Below are 22,021 nucleotides of genomic sequence, written 5' to 3' on the forward strand. Positions count from 1 at the left end.
TATCTATCTATCTATCTATCTATCTATCTATCTATCTAAAGGGAACAAAATGATGGGAAACAAAACACCCAATATGCTGTGCATGTAGTATTCTAAGACATTTCAAAAACATTTTATATGACAGATTCTATGAGACCTTCATACAACACATATAGTACACATGGAGAAAAATTTTCCATAACACGGTCCCATCAGAGCCTCCAGTGGTTTCCCGTTTATTGACAAACTCAGCACATTCACGGGCTGCCTGCTGATGAACAACATCATCAATGATTAATGACAGACGGATCGAGTCTGAGGCCGTCTCTGAGGATGTGATTGTGACTGATGATGTTCCTGCTGGTTTGGACCGAGCGGCTTCACGGCGGTGCAGTGGTGAGGAGGTTCCCGGTTCTAATCCCTGTCAGACCTCTCTGTGTGGAGTTTGCATGTTCTCCCTGTGCAGGCGTGCATTCGTCATTTCTTAATTTACTTTGCAAACATACTTAAAACTGGAGCTTCATCAGCAGCAGCCGCCATGCTGGAAATCTCAGCTTCACTCTCAGTCAACCTAACAAACAACAAGTAACGACTATGAGCTTCTAAAATGCAACATTTCAAAATAAAAGCCTCACAATTTTTATTTTTACATGTGACACAATGGAACATGCGATTAAAAATGCGATTCATCTGATTTAGTGATTAAAACATTTTATTGTTTGAAAGTCATGATTTTAAAGTAAACAAGGCAACTTGAATTTCTTATTCTGGTACAGATGTAGAGATGAACATGGAAAAAGGCAACAGGTGTGATTGTAAACATATATTTCCTGTTTTGTTGATTCTACTGGTCCAAGTCCAGAATCATTGAAGGATCTTCTGACTCTGTGGACTCCATGGCCTGACCCCCATCCTGTAGGAGGGACGTAAGGAAGACGGTCAAAACCAGGAACACCCGTATCGAGTTACACACAAGTATGTGGATCTGTTTGCTCATAAATTAAAGAGTGACGTCAACTCAGAGAGCGGTCGCTGAAAACAACGAGCCTTCACTTATAAATAGAGAATCGCAGCACGAACTTACAGGAAGCTGAAGTGCAGAGATAAACCTTTTCTGATGCCACCAAACTTCAATAACAAAAACATCATTTTACCTCCGAACAGTCGACAACAAGGAGGTAAAATGATTGTTTCTGATTAATGCAGCCTGGTGGCTTTGAAGAGAGTGACGTAAGAGGATTTTCAGGTTACAGAAAACGTGTGATCTCAGTCGGGGGTCCATGATGTTCTCTGAATGACAATCTGTGCAGGGCGGTGGATAAAAGAGTCACGTTACAGCTCGTCTTCATTCACCAACGCCTCGCTGCAACTCTCAAGTTTCCTCCACAACGTATAAAAAATAATTCCCCAAAGAAAATCGGCTTCAATCATTTGATGTGCTCGTAAACTGTGACCCACAATTCTCCTCTTTTTTTTTTTTTTTTTGATTGCCCAAAGCCAGACAGCAACAATCAGAGGCTCGGCACAGTGAGCGCAGGGTGGCACATTCACCACTCAAACCCCTTCCTCTAAAAACAGCCAGTTTCTGACTGGCAGCGTGGAGCCTCAGGACATTTCTGCTCGGTTATACGACGGAGCAAAAGGAAAGGATGTTTCTGTCAGAGAGAATCTCGACCGATATCTCTGTGACCATTTGATGTGGAAGTTGACCATGAGGCAAAGTGACGGGTCAACCTGTAAACCAACACAACTGGCAACCCACTGAGGTGTCTGATGAAGTACATGAAGTCCAGTCAAATCCCAGTTGTCATGTGACAGGACTCCACACCGTTATTCCAGAAGTAAAAACCCCGTCCATTTTCACGATAGCCGATTGGATTATTCGCTGTGATGTCACAACCATCCAGAGTGAGGAATGCTGGTTTAGGCTCCTCCTATGCTTTGTTTAAGAAACACATGGTTTGTTCTGGAGCTCGTGGGAAAAGAACTACATTACCAACAATCCTAGAGCATCACAGGCACCCTCTGTTACCATGGAAATGTTTACCCCCGTCGTCGGCTCCTGATTGGCTGGCTTGGGATTTAAACTGTCAATAGAGGGATTTTCTGCCGTGTCATTGGAAGACTTGAATGGAAACATTTACGCCCTGACGAGCCGATCGATTGGTCGCTTTTGAGCTCTACGTGGAAGCTGTGGTTTACTTTCAGAAAGACAACATTGTTGCTGTCGTCCCGGGTTAAAAGCCTTTAAATATACAGAAGAGTTCATTAACCGGACTACCAACACTTCCTGATTCTCGGAGCAGGGATCTTTCGGAGTTGGAAGGCTACAGATGTGTTCAGGTTCGACTCACCCCAAACGGCTCGCTGAAGACTCTGGAGCCTTTGAACAGAGGGTTGGGGATGGAGACCAGCGTGGGCTTCTTCCTGCCGCCTGTCCCGTCCTCACCCTCATTCTGCCACAAGGATAACGACAGGAAATAATCTGATTATCCTCTCTTTAAAAGTTATTCCATAATCCAACGGTCATTGAACTCAACACGAACACACAACGTTCCTGCGTCTGCCAATCAAACACATTATCTTGTGTCTCACTCTGAAGTAGAAGAAGCGGAAGGCGTCCGTCTTGTGTTTGAAGACGTAGTAGCCGAGCGCAGCCAACACGCAGGCCAGCAACAGGGACACCAAGATGGCCGACACTGTGCCGATGAAGTGGGCGTGGCCGTCGGAATCAAGATGGGGGACCTGGAGACGACACAAAATCCGTTACGTCACACCTTTGAATCCTCACCACAGGATGTCACACACACACACACACACACACAATCAGTCGTCGTCTGTCGAGTTCTCATTACCATGGCAACAGCTACAGTTTGCTGTACTGTCACCATGGAAACGTGACTCTCTGGGCCCCACCAGCGTCATTTCCCAAGAGAGCAATAGAAGTTCAACCAGTAACATCATGCATAATTTATATTAAAAAAAAAAAACGACCCGTCATGGACGGACGCCATTTTTTGTTTTTGATGTCAGGACGGATAAACGGTCTTTAGGGTGAGAAAACAGCTTCACGCGTGCGAGGACATGTTACAGCGTGTTATTATCCAGGGGGGGTTCAGTCCTGCGGCCTTCGCAGCGCCTCCTGGTGGCCCCGATAAATACTGCTGCAGTGCACGACGCAGCCAGTATCGTTAACTTAGCGCTAACCACGAATTTGTTCTGTTAAATTGTTGGCGGTCGTGTTGCCATGGCAGCCTGCACTAATGTCAAGACGGCTTCCCTCGCCTCAACTTTCAGGATTTTGTTAAGTAAACAGATGCTGAAGGCAAAGCGTCCCATTTCATATTAAAGGGATTTTTAAAGGTTAAACATGAGAGTGCAGATTTGTGGCACGTGTGTATCACTTTAAAAAGGAAGTCTGAAAAAAAAAAAGCAGGAAGTGTCAACTCCTGTCTGGAAGATGGCGGTTGATCAGCTGACGTGGCGGTTAGCTCCAGCTGTGCGGCTCCTTGCGTTGGTCTGAAAACGTCATCGTAGATGAAGGGAGCTGCTGCTCTTATTGTCCTCAAACCGTCTGAACTCACCAGAGGTGCGGGCGCCATGAACGGGGCCTCGATGACGTGGATGATCCCGTTTACAGCAGGAATGTCCCAGTTCAGCAGCAGCCGCTTGTTCACCAGCTTAATGCTCTGAGGGGGACATCAATGAAAACTCTAAATAATGCCTCATGATTATGTGTTTGAACTCGTGGACCTCGTGTCTGTTTTTATCTGACCTCATTGTTGCCGTGGGTAACAGTCAGATTGAACCCAAGCCTGGATATGATGACTTCCTGGTGTTTTAGATCCCTAAATGGTCGTACGCTGTTATTGGCTGAGATGTGGTACTCGAGATCTCGACCTGTTAGAGTCTTCACACACACACACACACACACACACACACACACACACACAGGGAGAGAGGTTAGAACGCAGAAAGGTTTACAGACCGATGCAGAGCTGGCTAAACACTGAAGCTACAATGTCCACCACATGGTGACCTATGTGAGCGTCCACTCTAGAGAGGAGGGGGCGGAGCCAGACAGCTCTCTAATATTAAGCATGCAGTACCCATTTTAAACACTAGGGGGCAGAGTTACATATTGCTCCTTTAAACATATAAGACATGAAAGTCTGTTAATTTGAAGTCAGTCCATAATTTGTTTTGATAATTTGTATAAATGGATCATTTCTAAAGAGTTGGCGTCTCTCACCGTGTTTTGATTAAATCCAGCGTTATGAGGAACAAACAGCGTGACCTCAGACTTCCTGTGAGAGAGGAAGTCGACGAGCTGTTTGCCTTCTGAGGACGAGCCACTGTAGTCCAACAAAAACTGCAATGAGAGAAAGAACAGTGATGTTTATTTATTTATTTATTTTTAAATCACCGTCTTCATGTTGTGTCAAAACAGCGTCGGACATTTTAACGTTCAAACGGACAAAGCATCACACCGACCTTGTAAAAGATGGAGAAGTTACTGTATGTGGCGAGGACGCTGGTCAGGACGCTGTTACAGAAGTCGCCATTTCCAACGTAGCCATGCGGACATGTACAGGACACATCTACATGTACACAAATAAACAACACGGGGAAATAATATGATGTTTACGTTCATCCATCTGGGCAGATTTGAGCTCTTTCAGCCTCTGTCCTGACAAACACGGTGACCCTGGATTTGAATCAGAGACATAACTTGTGTTTGTCCAATCATGAGACAACAGTGACGCTGATAACCACACGGCCTGACACGCGTGACGTCACATAATATCTCGCAGGGATCTCGCTTCCTGCTCAGAGGCCCCTGAATCAACGAGCAGAGACTCTACCTGAAGGCTGCTGTGTAAATCAGTGCTGTGAAGCCGGATGACCTCAGCCGGCTGCCAAAGTTACACAGTGTTGAACAGGCCGTCAAAAAGTTACTGCACATTAAAATCAACATTTCAAACTTTTGTTTTAAGGCGGAAGAGTTCGATACTGTTTATCTATTAGTTATAAAAAAGAGTCATAAACCAGAACGGGAATCCTTGAAACATAAACAACAGATTAAAGTGATATCCAGCGTGAAGCAGATCAGTCGGCCGTGTGTGTTATGATTCTGTTCAGTATAGTGCCCTCCCACTTGTGTGTTGTCTGTCTTGCTCCTCCTGGTTCTCACCCCATGTGTCTGGTTGCAATCAGCGGTGGCAGCCCAGCTGTATGTCATCTTCTCATCAACCTCCTGTGTATATATACCTGGTCTCGTCAACCACTCCCTGCCGGATTATTGACTACTCAAAGCGGTAACTAGTATCTTGGCTCCCATACGTTGTCAGACTGAACTTATTTTTGGTGGTTCCTGTTTGTAACCCTTCGTGTTTTATTTGTCTTCCCCTGCGTCATCAGTGCGACAACTGGAACCACCTGCTGCCTGCTCTTCATCGAACCTACACTCCCTTCACGCGTGTTTTTTTCACCACAAGAGATTCACCTCCACTGTTACTCACTGAACATTAAAGAACACTGTTTGTTTGTGGAAACCTGTCTCTGAGTCGTGCGTCTGGGTCCAAATCCTCGCCTTTGTACAAGCGTAACAGAATAATCCGGCCAGCATGGACCCAGCCGACTCAGATGAACAAACAAACTTTAACTCTCTGCGCCATGCTCTTTCCTCTCAAGGAATCGTGCTTGGACAACACGACCAGACTCTCCGTAGTCTCATGGAATCACTCCAAGTAATCTCCACAAGCCTCAATCGTGTGGAGAACCAGCTCCAAATTGTCCAACCGCCAGCTCTTACTCCTGCAGAGCCTCCTGCCCCGTTCCCGAGCCCTGTTCAGCCTCGTGAGCCATTTGTTCCGGCTCCAGAGAGATATAGTGGTAGGTTAGGTGACTGCAAGTCATTTCTGTTTCAGTGTTCATTAGTGTTTGAACAGCAGCCCTTGACTTATGCTAATGACAGAACTAAGATTGCCTATGTGTTAGGTTTACTGTCAGGTAGAGCTAGGTCCTGGGGAACTGCTTTTTGGCACAGCCCCCTTACTGTGAACGCCACTTACCATCAATTCTCTGATGAGATTACTTCCGTGTTTGACCACCCTGTGGCTAGCAAGGATGCTAGCAACCAGTTGCTTAGTCTCCGTCAGGGCCCCCTCAGTGTAGCTGAATTTTCCATTGAGTTCAGGACGTTAGCGGTTGAGCTAGGTTGGGATGACAAAGCGCTACAGGGGATTTTTTTTAAGGGGCTTGACGGGGCAGTGAAGGACAGTTTAGTTGGGCGACCGGAGACTAACAGTTTGCAAGAGCTCATCACATTAGCCATCAAGATCGATAATCGACTGAGAGAGAGGCATCGTGAAAAGGGGCTGAATCTCACGTCCCAACATCCTGGCTCAGTTTCCTCCACGCAGTCAACCGCTGGTTGGTCAGGGGAAAACAGGAACCCCAGTGGCGAAACCATGTACTCTGTAACTCCACCAGACGTACCCATGCAACTGGGACGTAATCGACTCACCCCTGCAGAAAGGAACAGACGCTTTCAAAGGAGGCTATGCATCTACTGCGGAGAGGACGGACATCAGCTAGCAAAGTGCCCTAACCGTTTAAACAACAAGCCTCACCAGTCTCAGCCAGGGTTCTGGTAAGTAGAGCTGCTGCCCTCAGCTCTCCCCGAAAACGTCTCAACTTGGAAGCTAGCATCTTTGTTGAAGGTAAACCCATTACTATGCTAGCCCTTGTTGACTCTGGTGCAGACTCAAACTTTCTAGATGTCGAGCTCGTTAAACAGGCGCGCATCAACACATTTCCTATTGCCCAGCCCCTTGTTGTTGATGCTTTAAATGGCAAGGAGCTTGCCCGTGTTACACATGAGACGGGGAATTTACCCTTGCTCCTAGCGGGTAATCACCGGGAGCAGTTAGCATTTCATATAATGCCTTCGTCTCATGCCCCCATTGTGTTGGGGCTCCCCTGGCTTCAACTCCATAACCCTGTTATTGATTGGGCATCAGGGAAAATTATCAGTTTGAGTACCTACTGTCATTCTACCTGTCCTACTTCAGCTTCCCCTTCATGTAAAGAATCTCACTCATCTCCTTCCGAACCACCTGACATCTCCGCAGTTCCACCAGTCTATCATGATCTCAGTGAAGTGTTCAACAAACAGAAAGCACTCTCTCTTCCACCTCATAGGCCCTATGATTGTGCCATAGACCTACTACCTGGTGCTCCCTTACCTACCAGTCGGTTGTTCAACATCTCAGCTCCCGAACGTGATGCTATGGAGACGTATATTACGGAATCTCTGAACTCCGGCTTCATACGATCCTCGTCATCTCCACTCGGTTCAGGTTTTTTCTTTGTTGATAAAAAAGACAAATCCCTACGACCCTGTATTGACTACAGAGGCTTAAATCACATAACTGTAAAAAACAAATACCCACTACCACTTATTAGCTCTGCCTTTGAACCTCTCCATGGGGTGACCATATTCACAAAATTAGATCTCCGAAACGCTTACCACCTTGTCCGCATCCGGGAAGGTGACGAATGGAAGACGGCCTTCAATACTCCTCTCGGCCACTTTGAATACCTGGTGATGCCCTTTGGTCTGACCAATGCACCTGCAGTGTTCCAGGCTCTGGTTAACGATGTTCTCCGTGACCTTTTAAACCACTCAGTTTTTGTCTACCTGGACGACATCTTAATATTCTCTCGCACTCTCGACGAACACAACCGTCATGTCCGTCAAGTGCTGCAGAGATTACTGGAGAACAAGCTCTTTGTCAAGGCTGAAAAATGTGACTTTCATTCATCCTCTGTCTTTTTTGGGCTACGTCATAGAGAGCGGGCAGGTGAAGACCGATCCGGCTAAAGTTAAAGCAGTAATGGAATGGGACATGCCTACCTCACGAAAACAACTGCAACGCTTCCTTGGTTTTGCTAACTTCTACCGTCGATTTGTTCGAAACTACAGTCAGGTAGTAGCCCCACTCACCAGACTCACTTCTCTCTATACTCCCTTTGTGTGGTCTCAAGCAGCCAAGGATGCATTTCAGGAGCTCAAGCAAAGGTTTTCATCCGCACCCATCCTGATCCAACCTGACCCCGCCCTCCAATTCATTGTTGAAGTGGATGCCTCGGATGTTGGGGTTGGTGCTGTTCTCTCACAAAGATCAGGTGACCAGAAATTGCATCCATGTGCTTTTTTTTTTTTTTTTCCCTGCAGAGAAATTACGACGTGGGTAATCGGGAACTTCTAGCAGTGAAGTTGGCTCTGGAAGAATGGAGACACTGGTTGGAGGGAGTGGAAGTGCCTTTTTTGGTTTGGTCCGACCACAAAAATCTGTCTTGCATTCAAAATGCCAAGAGACTCAACTCCAGACAAACCCGGTGGGCTTTGTTTTTTGCTCGTTTCAAGCTTACTGTAACTTATAGACCAGGTAGCAAAAACATCAAGCCTGATGCCCTCTCCAGACAGTTCGCCACATCAGATGAGAAACCAACCACCCTGACACGATCCTCCCTTCATCGTGCCTGGTGGCAGCTGTCACGTGGGAGATCGAGTCTGTGGTGAGATCTGCACAGAACACACATCCTGATCCGGGTGGGGGTCCTCTAAACTTACTCTTTGTTCCAGAACCGGTCCGTTCTCAAGTCCTCCAGTGGGGTCACTCTTCAAGGATTGCCTGCCATCCAGGGGTTTCTCGTACCTTGGATCTGCTACGACGGCACTTCTGGTGGCCCACTATGAATGCAGATACTAAGGAGTTTGTTCTGGCCTGTTCAGTTTGCTCTCGTGGGAAAGCATCCCATCGTCCTCCTGTGGGTCTCCTCCGTCCGCTCCCCGTGCCTGGCCGTCCTTGGTCTCACATTGCCCTGGACTACTGGATTACCACCTTCAGAAGGTAACACTACAGTACTCACCATTGTTGACCGATTCTCCAAAGCGGCACACTTTGTTGCTCTCCCAAAACTACCATCTGCCACAGAAACTGCTGAACTCCTGACTCTGCATGTTTTCCGTCTTCATGGGATTCCGTTGGACATCGTCTCGGACCGAGGACCGCAATTCACCTCTCAAGTTTGGAAGGCATTCTGTCGGGCACTGGGGGCTACAGTTAGTTTGTCATCGGGGCACCATCCGCAGACCAACGGACAGACTGAAAGGACAAACCAAGATTTTGAGGCTGCCCTCAGATGTGTATGTGCACAAAAACCTTCTTCATGGAGTCAACACCTGGCATGGGTGGAGTATGCACACAACTCCCTCATCTCCTCGGCGATAGGTATGGCACCTTTTGAAGTTACCTTGGGTTACTTACCACCTCTCTTCCCTGTTCAGGAAGTTGATATTGCTGTCCCGTCGGTTCAAGCTCACCTACGTCGGCTTCGCAGACTCTGGAAAGTGGCTAGAGCAGCTCTTCTTAGGACCAGGGAGCGCAACCAGAGACTGGCGGACCGCCACAGAGTTCCTGCGCCCAACTGCGCTCCTGGTCAAAAGGTTTGGTTGAGCTCCAAAGACATTCCCCTCTGTGTGGTTTCTAAGAAGTTGGCTCCCCGTTATATCGGTCCTTACGAAATCGAAAGAATCATTAACCCCACTGCTGTCCGCCTCAAACTTCCTGCAGCTTTAAAGATTCATCCCACGTTTCATGTGTCTCAAATCAAACCAATCTCCTCCAGCGTTCTTAGCCCTCCTGCCATCGCCCCTCCACCCCCCCGACTCATCGACGATCACCCTGCCTTTACAGTCAACAAAATCCTGGATGTCCGTTGCAGGGGGCGCGGCTTCCAGTTTTTGGTAGACTGGGTAGGGTACGGCCCGGAGGAGAGGAGTTGGATCTCTCGGGCCCTCATCCTGGATGCTTCTCTTATCAGGGACTTCTATAGTGCTAATCCGGGTAAACCAGGTGGACCGCCTGGAGGCGATCATTGAGGGGGGGTACTGTTATGATTCTCCCTCCCATTTGTGTGTTGTCTGTCTTGCTCCTCCTGGTTCTCACACCATGTGTCTGGTTGCAATCAGCGGTGGCAGCCCAGCTGTATGTCATCTTCTCATCTACCTCCTGTGTATATATACCTGGTCTCGTCAACCACTCCCTGCCGGATTGACTACTCAAAGCGGTAACTAGTATCTTGGCTCCCATACGTTGTCAGACTGAACTTATTTTTGGTGGTTCCTGTTTGTAACCCTTCGTGTTTTATTTGTCTTCCCCTGCGTCATCAGTGCGACAACTGGAACCACCTGCTGCCTGCTCTTCATCGAACCTACACTCCCTTCACGCGTGTTTTTTTCACCACAAGAGATTCACCTCCACTGTTACTCACTGAACATTAAAGAACACTGTTTGTTTGTGGAAACCTGTCTCTGAGTCGTGCGTCTGGGTCCAAATCCTCGCCTTTGTACAAGCGTAACAGTGTGGAGCTGATTCCACCCCGACTCTGTGACCGGGCTGCTGTAGTACCTTTCAGCCTGTAGCAGTAGGCGTCGTACTTGGAGCTCTGGTCCACAGGTTCTTTGTATATCACCAATCCTATGTGGTTTTCTCCACACCTGACCGAGGGGAAGGTGGTCGGGTAACCGGCCTTTCCTCCCTCCATCCATCCTGCCACACACAGATGCATCCCCAGCTGTTGGACCGGGGATGCGGTCAGGACTCGAAGAGGATTTAACAATTAACAATATTAAAGATAATGTTTGATACGTCCAGCTGGTGTTAAATCTTATATTTCAACATGCTGCTTTACTTTAAGTGTAATTTATGAAAAACAATGTACCGTAAATTCCGGACTATAAGCCGCTACTTTTTTCTCACATTTCGAGCACTGCGGCTTCTACTCCGGTGCGGCTAATGCATGGATTTTTTATGGGGGACAATGAGCTTCTGCCGCAAAAACATTTGACTTCGTCACGTCGGATCTTAATATCAGTCATTTTGCGCTTCATGCACGCACCCTCATCATGGAAAACACACGGAGAAATACATATGATGTAGCTTTCAAGTTAAAGGCGATCGAGCTGGCTGTCAAAGAAGCTAACAGAGCTGCTGCACGTTAAGATGACACTGACAGCGACAACAGAGACTGAGGAAGTGAGTAATGAAGTCATTCTGAGGCAGTGAATGGATGGACTTTTTCTTGTGAAATATATTACGGTCATCTTTTTCATCAGCCGTGTTACAGACACCGTCGGCTAGGCTTCGTATTGTAACGGTTCATGTTGTAAAGTCAGTAGTTGATAATGTGTTCATAATTCCGATTATGTGGAGAGTCAGTGAATGTACCAGCGAGAACGTGTTGAGTGGCTGTATGAGAGAACGCTGGGGGAGAGAGTTGGATTGTTACGGCAAGTGATCGGGTTATTAAAAGTTTAAAAGTTATTATTTGAACGCTCTCGTCGTCCTTTAACGTCCGTACGGACGCTACAGTATTTGCGGATGTTACCGGTAGCCTACGTCTGTGTAAATAGCTCTTGTTATAGCGTGGACACCTGCGGCTTATAATCAAGTGCGGCTTATATATGTACAAATACATTTATTTACTTATTTTTAGCCGGTGCGGCTTATATCCAGGTGCGCTCAATAGTACGGAATTTACGGTAAGTACTCCCCGCAAGTGTTTCGGTCTTTATCTTCAGAGACATTTGTCTGTGTTTTAATGACTTCAGTCGGTGCCATGTGCTCAGCTGTCTCCATGTTAAAACCTTCTGTGCGTGGGTTTACCTGCTGTGCATCACCCAACTGTTTGAAGGAGGCCAGCTGGGCGCCCTCGGCCTGGCAGGCGGCGTCAGCCTGACTGAAGTTCATCTTGTACTTCCCCTCCGGAGAGCGCAGGTGGAAAACTCCGGCTGTGTTAGCTAAAACCAAAACAACCCGAGTTAAGCCTTAAACTCAGTACGACAGTGTAATCTGTACGAGTGGAAAACTAAAGGCTGCATTATTAAATAATTATCACTGAGGAAAAAAAAGGTAACTTTCAGGTGTGTGTGTGTGTGTGTGTGTGTGTGTTTCCCCTTTTGGTTTTAAAAATACAAAATGAAGCACAGAGGGAAAACAGGTGAAGATTATTTTATTTTAATAAGGTGGACGACATGACAGCTCCCCAAAATTAAACCCAAAACAAGTGGCGACCCCCCTGCTGAGAGTTTAGGCTACAAGCTCCGCCTCTTTCATGTTATAACAGATGGTCTCTTTTTATGATCAACACAGACCAAGTGTTCACTTTTCTTTTTTTTGCTTATTTGATGCAATAAAGCAGTAAAAGACGTGATTGACAGCTCCTGATGAGCAGAGCAGAACTAAACGACTAAAACAAGATTTCATAACCATGCGTGTTTATTTTAAACCAACAGAAGACAGTTTGGACCTTGTCCATTAAAAATGTTTCATGTCAAGGCTGATTTTTTTGTATCGTCACACAGATATCAAAGGATTTAGCGATTAAGGACTTTGAGGGAATAATCGGGAGGTGGAGCCTCAGTATGTGGTTAATGTGCCGCCATTGTTTTCAGCCAAATGCACCTTTCCTTTAAAAAAAACAAAAAAAAAAACGTGTGGAGGCGTATCATTCAACATTCATCAGTTTAGCTTTGGAGCAACCTGAGGTTAGCTGCACTTCATGAGCTGTTTGGTGAAGTGGCGGTGAAGCAGTCGAAAAAGTAGTGTGCTGAAAAAGATTATTCAAGGTCGGTTTAGAGAGATACGTTACCATGGTAATGCAGGTTCTTGCATGTGGCCACAGGGTCGCAGCCTCCGTTGTTTTCAAGGCAGCGGTCAACAGGCGGCACCACGCTCTCCAAACACTGGACTCCATTACCCACGTACCCCGGCAAGCACTCGCAGTCACGTTCATTCTGGAACCGACAGATCGAAGGACAGCTCTTGTGATCTAATGTTCAGTTTGAATTCCTGTTGCTAGGTTACCAAAGTTTGCATTAGCTGCTGCTAATGCCTGGACCTATGCATAGATGGAGAATGAATATGATTGGGGGGGGGGGGAGTGTTTGACTCACTGGACCGGTGAACTTGCAGGAAGCAAACTCGCTGCAGTCGCCGTTGTCTTCAACACACCTGAATAACAAAACCATTCAGAAGAACAGCGTCTGTAAAATGATCCTGTGAGACAGAAAAACCACTGAAGAGAAAACAGGAACTCGATTCACAGAAAAAAAAACAAAAAAAAAACAATAGGCCCCACCCACCTGTTGATGGGCTCACAGGAGTAGCCGTCTCCTTGGTAACCGCTCTGGCAGGTGCAGTTAACGAGTAGTCCTGTCTGGTTACAGTCTGCGTTCTGGTGACAGCCGCCGTTATACTCGGCACAGAGGTCCGGAGCTGAGGAGTTTAATAAAGCTGTCAGATATTGTATGGATACAAATGAGTATTTGGTATTTCCTCAGTTGATTGATTAGCTCATTTAAGCTCCTGTGAGGTTTTTTTTTTACTGGTTAAGAAACTGGCTGAAATTAATACTGATTAATACTTGCCCTTGAGCAAGGCACAGGGCGCTCTCACCCTGACATGTCTCCAGTACTAAATGTCCACAGGACCTCTCTGTGCATGTCTCTCATAAAGAAGCATGGGATCGTGAGAGTGTGTCGTCTTCAGTCATGGCAGCCTCCCGTCTATAAACTAAGTGGTGACATCACAGCTGCTGCATTCAGTTATGAAATACATTTTTTAGTGTGCACGCTCTGTCATAAAGAAAAATCTCAGTCTGTCTCATTATCTCACAGCAGGGAGTTTGAAGGCCAGAAAAGACGCTGGCTGCACTCCAACATTACTACAACAACATGATGACGTATTTTTGTAGGCCAACCCGAAAAAATGGCGCCAGTGGTTCCTCTGAAAATTCGCCTATGGAATTTTTGCTTTGCATTTTGGATCATTGCAGAAAATAATCTCTGTGTCAAACACACGTTTCTGACGCGTAGCTGTTTTGTTCAGCGGGATAATCTTTACAGATAAACATCATTTATGTGAAGTTTGAAGAGTTAATGCAGCCAAGAGAGGTAAAAAGCTAACGTTATGCTACAAGCTAACTACACCGCGGTCAGATTTGACAAGCTAGCTAAACGTTAGCTTAATAAGTTGTTTATTAACCTAATATTTACAAGAGCACTGAAAAACATGACTAGAGGCTGTAAGGAGGATTAGTGAGAGAGTTCCCGACGTGATGACGTTTAATGTCTGCAACAACCACTGTAGTTTCAGTTAGCTACTCGTTAGCAACCACCGTTTAAAATTCATAAGTGAGGTCTTAGCTAACGTAGTTTATCTCGTCTATCTAAACATCAACATCTGTTCAGCTTGTGTTAACCACAGACCTTATTTCAGGCGTCTAAACACGAACACATTCAAAATCCACACTGACTTTCAGAGTTAGGAACCCATGGCGCTAAAATGCTAACTCACTTCCTGGTTTTAGGACTCAAAACTATACCGGTCTACTGAGCTGAGTTAAACCTTTAATCTGAAGTTATGATGTGTCAGTGTTGAAACGTTCCAGGATGATCTCACATCCTGCAGCAGGCGAGCGGCCAACGTTGACGAGCTTTTATTTCTATCGCGTGTTAAAGGTCAGAATTTTGTTCTCTTATGTTCTTCATTCTTTTGAGGCTTCAAAACACTTGAGAATTATTATTTTGACAAAACCATCACGACAGCCTGATTAGTTTGATATGATAATAATAAAAACCCCACTATTGCTGACCAAAGCCTGCAGGGTTTCAGGGACTGCAGAGTACTCACGTGGCTCCGGGCTGCAGTCGGTGCCGTTCCCCTGAAACCCAGATTTACACTGACATCCAATGGCTGGCACACAGTCGGCGTCAGAGTGGCACTGTCGACACTCCTCAGGGACGACGCCTGGACGATTGGTTGAGGACAAAAAGGTAAAAAAAAGCAGGAAGTGTGAATTTGATACGAGCAACAAATCTTACTATAAAACATCCAACCCTCCTTCATTCATGCTGTTAAAATGCTGCTGGGAAAATTTATGGCCAGAACCAACAGCTGGATCAAATCAGCTCAGGACCAGGGGTTTCTTGCTGAATACCAACTAATGAAGCGACATCTGCGAGCCAGTTCAGGCGGCCCATTCGAGCTGCGCTGATTTCACACTTGATATGCGTCATTATCCACAATCACCGGACGACGCCTCCTTCCAAACGACGGTCCGTCTGTTTAAGCTCTCTCCTTCTGCTCTTTGATTGCACGCTCCTGACCTGCAGCCGCCCCAGAGTCCACCTGCAGGACCGCCTGCTGCGTTTAAGATCCACATGTTTCTGGATGGGTATTAAAACTGGAAGCAGGGACGAGGTCAGAGCTCGAACTTTGTTCGGCTGCTGCGATAAATATTTCAAACGAAAGCAACACGCAAGTTTGAGTCTGATTCAAAGAGGCCATCTGAACCTAAAAAGATTTCGCTGTGATTTAGAGGGAATGAACCGTTTGTAGGTTTGTAAAGAGCAGAAGTGATGACATTGTCGAGGCTGCCTGCAAGAACAAACAGCTTTTTTTCCCCTGAAGATTTTATTGATTATTGTTGATGCTCGCTCTGAACTCTTAAGGACATCTCAACATTTAAATATTGAATAATGTAATAAACTTTTAGCCACCTGGACTTCTTGAATTAAATTGTGTTGGTACTGAAGGACTGAAGTTTGCATATTTATTTTCTATTCTCCTTCTTCTTCTGCACTTTTACAGCGCAGGGCTGCTGGGTAAAAAGTAACTTATTCCATTCACACACATTCACACGCCGCAGACGAAGTAGAGGGAGCAACTTGAGGTTAATCGTCTCGCCCAAGGAAACATGGGACATGTGGCTGCAGGAGCTGGGAGTTGAACCTCTGACCTTCCAGGCTGAGTTCAGGAGTGAAGCTCACCTTTCTCGTTCTGGCAGCGATCACCTTCCCAGCCCGCTGTGCAGACGCACCCTGAACCTTCGATGCCGTCGTCACACCTCCCGTGCTGCCCGCAGCTGCAGACTGAGAGAGAAACATTCAGATGACCACACTTCCTGTCTGTTTCACTTCCTGTCTGTTTCACTTCCTGTCTGTTTCACTTCCTGAGAGACAAGCTCAGCTCTTTGACGTGTCTGTACAGAACGATCAGCAGTGTAGCCATGAAGCTAATCGGACCCCTCTCTGATTCTAGATCAGAGCGGGCTTCATCCACAGGTTTATCTCCCTCCGAAGCGAGATGACGAAGCAGTTTTAGAGCGCCGACGCATTAAAAGAGACGTGCGTTTACAAACTTCAGGGTGCGATTTACGGGGAGACTTTGAAGCCTCAGCAGAGGAGGAGGATCAGCAGCAGCTGGTGAACGTGTTCGAACACAGCCGTCTGGCTTTGCCTGCTGGAAGAACACCCAGCTGTTTGATGGCGAGCGAGGAGTGTTGCTATGGTGACAGACTGAAAGGAGAGACTAGCCGCGTGCACGTCATGATTCTGCAACGGCGCCTTAAAGTTTTTTCTCCGTCATTATGCCGTTGTGCTTCACAAGCTGCAGGAGCTCCACACACAAACACAACCAACGCCATTATGCTAACGCCAGCCTTGATGCTACGAACCGCTACTGGCAACGTGTCAGAAGTAACTGACTTTGGTATTTCTCGGGGGTTTGAGGAAGGATAAAGGTGTGACACTTCATCCCGTGATGATGACAGACGTGGAAGTTACGCAGACGAGGGATGAAATAAATTAGGAATAACCACAGACGATAAATCAAAGAGAAAACAGCGACCACTGAGCGCAATTTATTCAAACTTGCTAACAGGGTAAACGTTGTGGTTTAGCTGAGTGTGGCTAACATTAGCTGATCGGCTCGGGGTCCTGCGCCTGCTCGTGACGTCACACAAAATAATTTGAGAGTTTAAACAGGTTTCAGGTTTTTGTGGGTCTTTGAGCTATTCTATACTACAACTATAATATAATTAATTCGGCACCTAAACGACATTAAAAAACTGAAACTGACTGTTTTCATGATTTTTATCCGAAGTCAAAGAACTCCCCATCCCACAATCCTTTGCAAATTCTATCATTTCTCTTTTTTAAATAACTTTTGTTTTTAAAGTGTGAATACTGTTCATGCGAGTGTTGGACGATCTTGAAGTTTGTGTCCTGGAAAATATAAACTACATTCACAGCGGCGTGACAAGTTTATCAGTGTATTTCGTGTTAGCTAACGAATTAGCGAGCCTGCTAACAAGACTTATCTGTTCGCGTCGAGGTTCGCAAACACACGGCACGGAGAGGAGTGGGAAATATCACCATGGTAACAGCAAGCTCAACCAATCAGAAACACTCTGTGATCGTGGGTAGTGTAAATTAGCAGGCGTAGGGCCCCCGAGCCGATCTGGTGCCGACGCCGGCTCTAAATGTGACCACGTGCTGCTCCTATGGGACGCTCTGTTTACTCCTGCAGAGAATCTCTTCTCTTTAACTCCTCTGTACAAAGAGACTTTGGTTCAGTCATCATGTGATTTAGATTCGTGTCTTTTGGCGTACCTGTGCAGTTGGCGCCGTAGTAGCCGGGGAGACACAGCTCACAGGCCTTTCCTGAGAAGCCATTGCGGCACCTACAACTTCCTGAGCCTTGCATACCGTCGTCACAGTCGCCATTATTACTGCAAGGTGCTTCCAGACCACCTGGGCAAACTGAAACACACAGAACAGGCGGATTCAAACACACACACAGTGCCTCCTCTTTTCATGTGTTGCAGGTCGGCGTGGCGGTGTATCGTGTTCTCCATCCAACACATGCACAATACACTTTTCATACTGCTGACATCCACGCTTCATTCCTTTTGCACTTTAACCCCCCTGACGCCTGAATTCATTTCCAAGTATTAAAACATTTTTTTAAATGTGTTTCTACTTTCATGTAGATTTTAAATTAAGTTAATTTGACCATAGCACATAAAATAGATAAATATTTAGGTATGATGCATACCGATCTCCAACTGGTCCCATGAGAAACTGATGCTTGCAAAAGTTTCCTGGGTTTGTATTGAAAGTGCATCAACCAGCAGAGGAGGAATACGGACGCTATTTTGGCTGCATTAGGAGCGGAAGTGATTTGATGCAAATTTGCGACAACAGGCATCGAGGGGTTAATAATTGTATTTTGTAAATAAATCAGTTTAATCAAGTGTTATTTCGGTGTCTCTCCCATTATTTGTCACGGCATTTGAGCCGGTCGTGACAGGCTCTGAAGAAGAAAGCATCTCCTCTTCATAGATTTCTTCCTGCCTTACCTTGACAGTCTCGGCCATAGTGGTTTTTGCAGCATTTTTCGATCCAGGTGTCAAACAGACAAATTCTCCGACATCCCAACGGGCCGAAATCATCATCCAGCATAGTGAACCAATCCATGTAGCCGTCATCGAAACTTACGCGGACATGACAGCTCTCCGTATTTCCCTGGAACGAAGTAACAGTTTAATGTAGCTCTAGGAAGTGTGTGTGTGTGTGTTGTAATCTGTGTGTGTGTGTGTGTGGTTTTTTAACGGGCAGACTGTACCGTGTCATGGCGTTTGAAGGGGCAGGCTGGAGTAGAGTCGCAGTCTCCACATTCGCCCTGACACATCGGAACAAAGAAATTAGACTTCCAACATGACGACAAACACTTCCCCACTTTCTGAGCGCTTTTTTTTTTTTTTTTTTTTTTTAAAGAGCAGAGAGCGTTTTTGTTCCGACGCTCCCGATCCCGCTCAAGTTAAAAATCTTTCGTTGAGGGTTGTTTAAATCACTTTGTGCACGTCGGTTTTCTCAGGGAAGAGACTCAGGTTTAATAAAGCAATTAAACACGATGCAGCTTGGGGGGGGTCGACCTCGCTGAGGACAGACCACGAATGTGGAAAATCACAGGATTAAATAGCGACAGTAAGATGCCTCCTCTAAAATGTTCGTGCAGACGTTTTATGATGTTGGTGTCTGATAAAGAAAGCGTCCTTGAAATGTTTGAGTCTGTGCAGCACGTTCAGAGCAAAGAAAAAAAGGAGCGGTCCATAGGAGAGAAAATCTCTTTAACAGTCCAGTCGTTTGCTCCGAGTCTGATCAGGAAATAAACAAACTCAAATAAAAAAAAGCGGTGCTGATTGCTCGTCCTGTATCTCCTCTCTCCTCGTGCTGCGAACTCGACGTCACACTGAGCTTCGGATGTTTATGTAATCATCGATCTCATCGTGTGTGTGTTGAACGTGGACGTGCGACTCACCGTCGTCGTCATGTTCCCGATGTCGTCACAGTGCGCTCCCAGGCCCGGGGGCTCCAGTAGCTGGTCGATGCCGTAGGCCAAGCCCTCTTTGAAGGTCATGTAGCGCTCCACTACCTTGGCTTCATTTTCGTTGACTAAAACAGAACCCTGAACACGATGACAGTACACACACACACACACACACACACACTAAGCATACCTGCAGCTGATTCATGTATTCATGTATTTTTCTATTTGTCAAAATGAGACGGTGTCCTCTCTCTCTCCGACGTCACCATGGTAACGTGAGACGACACTAACGAGGCTGTAGTTCAGGATGTGGGAACGTTTTACTCACCACCAGGGTTTTGTCGCAACTGAACTTGATTTGAGATCCGTGCATGGTCCGAAACGTCGAGTATTTACTGGGCTGACGGACAGCCGTCACCTACACACAACAAAATAAACACACACTCCCTCGTTATTTTCATCCTCCTCTTTGTCTCGATGAAGAGACAATAAGCCGTCTCGTCCTCTGTGACCTTCAGTAGATCGAATGTTTAATCCGCAGCGAAGAAGAAGAAGAAGAAGAAGAAGAAGAAGAAGAAGAAGAAGAAGAAGAAGAACTCCTCTTACCTCGAAAGGGATGATGTGAGCCTTGACGGTGGCGGCCAGCTGGTCCTGGTGGTCGGGGCTCGAGAGCCAGCGCTGTCGTTCAGCTGGCAGGGAGTCGAGCGCTTGGTTTGTGGGCCAGAACATGGTGAACGGCTGGTAGATCTTATTCTCCAGCACAGGTAACAAACCTGCGTCCTGCACAACGCCAAGAAGGTCAATCACAACCCGGTTAGTAATTCTGATTACTATTATTAAGAATCATTACGACGTCTTCTCTGAGATCCAAAGTCTGAGGCTGGCGGTGAATCATGGGAGTGATTCTCTCTGCTCGTCGGAGAGCATGAATTCTTTTCCTTGAACTGCAAACTCGACAACTTCTGATTCAATATAATAAAAAAACACTGGATGTGAAGTGTTATGAATATTGGTCAAGATTCAGATTGATCAGATCCAAGAGGAGTCTGATGTTCCTCTGGAGAGGCCGGAGGCCCTCATCTTCACCCTCCACCAGATGTCTTCACACAACTCAACTGATCCTCCTCCCTCTCTGCTTTCGACAAGACCCTCAGTTTGAACCCTTCAAACCTGAAGTCATAAAGGCTATTGCACCCCATGTAAACATTTTCAAAGGGCTTCATTACGCAGAAAACATATGGAACCACATTTTTTTCCTTCGTTAATAAATCGTATTGACACTTGGAAAACACTTCTGCCACGAACCTCTGATTTGCAAGACAACTTAATCTCTCCCTAAGGAATGTCTGAACCTGGACTGAACCCCATTAAAATGAGGGGAGATCATATGCTCTCATTTTCAGATGTATATTAACCAATATGTATTTCTCATTTTCAGATGAACAATCTTTATAAGGACATTTCAACTAATGCTGTCTTTCAAACCAGACTCAGATCGGACACTCTATCATGAAGCTATTAAACAATTGGGTTATCGTTTGAAGTCACTGCCTCTGTTCAAAGATTGTCATGGAGCACCAGTGCCATCTAGTGGTTCTTTTAAATCAATGTTTTATTCAACAGGCAAGACATCAATTCTACGCTTGAAAATTTTTGCATTCATGGTCTGATGTTATGTTTCGTTTCAGTTTCATGTCTGTACATGTTGTTTCATTGTTTACGTAGAATTAAGAACTCTGGTATGGTGTTTTGGTTTACGTTAGTTTAGTTTCAGAACTTTAGAGTCATGTTTCAGCCCGCCCAGAGACGCATCATCCTGAAGGGGCGTGGTATCCTCAACACTCTATTAAAAAGGCCGTGCAGCCGTCATATCTTCGGCTGGTCCCATAATTTCGCTTTTAATTTTTGTGGAATTCGTAAGTTTTTCTTTTGTTCTACACTCTGACTTTGTTCGAGATATATGATTTTTGGACTCAGTACTTCTTGTTTGCTTCAATATTTACACGTTTAAGGGACATCCTATTGAGGCTCGGCGCAGCTTCAAACTGAAAGTTTCGTTTGGACAATTTTTTTTGTTTTATCTCCAAGCAATTGACTCAAAACGACTCGTTACTTTAACTACTGGATCGGCCAATCCAGTGAGCAAGTTGACGATCGTTTATCATCAAACCGTTTTTGGACATTCATCCGAGCTGGGGAAAGCTGACGGAACGCACTGAGGCACCTCTGGGTTCATCGCTAAATCGACTCCGACCTGTTCACTAAGGTGGACCACGGGCTGTAAAACTGGACAGGATCTTCTCAGAAATCCCTTCTCCAAATTACAGTACCACTGGGCGGACTCGTTTTTCAGCGAATACAGTAAGATATTCAACAGTTGGTTGTTACTCAGAAACAAGTGTCAAGAGTGTCCTTCGTTTGAAATCTTCCCCCTGGCTCTATCCACCGTAATATAGCTCCACCCTCTTCTTTTATATTTTTTTCATTTTTGTTTTCGTTCAATAAAATTCTGATCCGAATCTAGTTAATAGTTTTGGTTAGACAGACGTAAACAACACCATACTGAATTGAATAAAATAGTATCTGCCATCTCTGGTTTTACATATATATATATCTGATGCTCCTTTGAGATCGTTCATTTCTTTGTTCATCCTTGTTCATTAAAAATAATCACATATAAAATTCAAAGGTGTGTTCGTGTTTAATTCACAGTGGTTGAACGTTTTGAGAATTCATTACTTCGATTGAGATTGATTAAAACTAATCCATGAATTTATGGATTTTCATAAGAAATA

At 45.7% G+C, this 22,021-nt stretch overlaps 1 protein-coding gene and 1 long non-coding RNA gene across 2 annotated transcripts in view; one reads left to right on the forward strand and one right to left on the reverse strand.

Annotated features, from left to right (window-relative positions):
• Nucleotides 1-605: 605 nt before the first annotated feature.
• The window catches only part of LOC306822521 (stabilin-1-like), a 52,151-nt gene continuing 30,735 nt past the window's right edge, over nucleotides 606-22,021 (reverse strand). The window contains exons 51-70 of the mRNA XM_079341606.1: nucleotides 19,833-20,006; nucleotides 19,555-19,644; nucleotides 19,218-19,364; nucleotides 18,522-18,578; nucleotides 18,256-18,421; nucleotides 17,507-17,656; nucleotides 15,884-15,985; nucleotides 14,745-14,861; nucleotides 13,196-13,328; nucleotides 13,007-13,064; nucleotides 12,703-12,847; nucleotides 11,718-11,851; nucleotides 10,461-10,626; nucleotides 4,474-4,580; nucleotides 4,232-4,351; nucleotides 3,755-3,889; nucleotides 3,564-3,668; nucleotides 2,575-2,724; nucleotides 2,334-2,435; nucleotides 606-892 (exon numbers count right to left, since the gene is read on the reverse strand). Coding sequence (XP_079197732.1) covers nucleotides 824-892; nucleotides 2,334-2,435; nucleotides 2,575-2,724; nucleotides 3,564-3,668; nucleotides 3,755-3,889; nucleotides 4,232-4,351; nucleotides 4,474-4,580; nucleotides 10,461-10,626; nucleotides 11,718-11,851; nucleotides 12,703-12,847; nucleotides 13,007-13,064; nucleotides 13,196-13,328; nucleotides 14,745-14,861; nucleotides 15,884-15,985; nucleotides 17,507-17,656; nucleotides 18,256-18,421; nucleotides 18,522-18,578; nucleotides 19,218-19,364; nucleotides 19,555-19,644; nucleotides 19,833-20,006 — 2,427 coding nt within the window. The 3' untranslated portion in view covers nucleotides 606-823. The remainder of the gene's footprint in view (nucleotides 893-2,333; nucleotides 2,436-2,574; nucleotides 2,725-3,563; nucleotides 3,669-3,754; nucleotides 3,890-4,231; nucleotides 4,352-4,473; nucleotides 4,581-10,460; nucleotides 10,627-11,717; nucleotides 11,852-12,702; nucleotides 12,848-13,006; nucleotides 13,065-13,195; nucleotides 13,329-14,744; nucleotides 14,862-15,883; nucleotides 15,986-17,506; nucleotides 17,657-18,255; nucleotides 18,422-18,521; nucleotides 18,579-19,217; nucleotides 19,365-19,554; nucleotides 19,645-19,832; nucleotides 20,007-22,021) is intronic.
• On the forward strand, nucleotides 807-1,340 carry LOC306822611. The gene is made up of 2 exons (XR_013778909.1): nucleotides 807-1,189; nucleotides 1,250-1,340. It is a non-coding gene; the product is annotated as an uncharacterized lncRNA (long non-coding RNA).

Source organism: Symphodus melops (assembly GCF_947650265.1).
Source record: "Symphodus melops genome assembly, chromosome: 4".
Classification (NCBI taxonomy): Eukaryota; Metazoa; Chordata; class Actinopteri; order Labriformes; family Labridae; genus Symphodus; species Symphodus melops.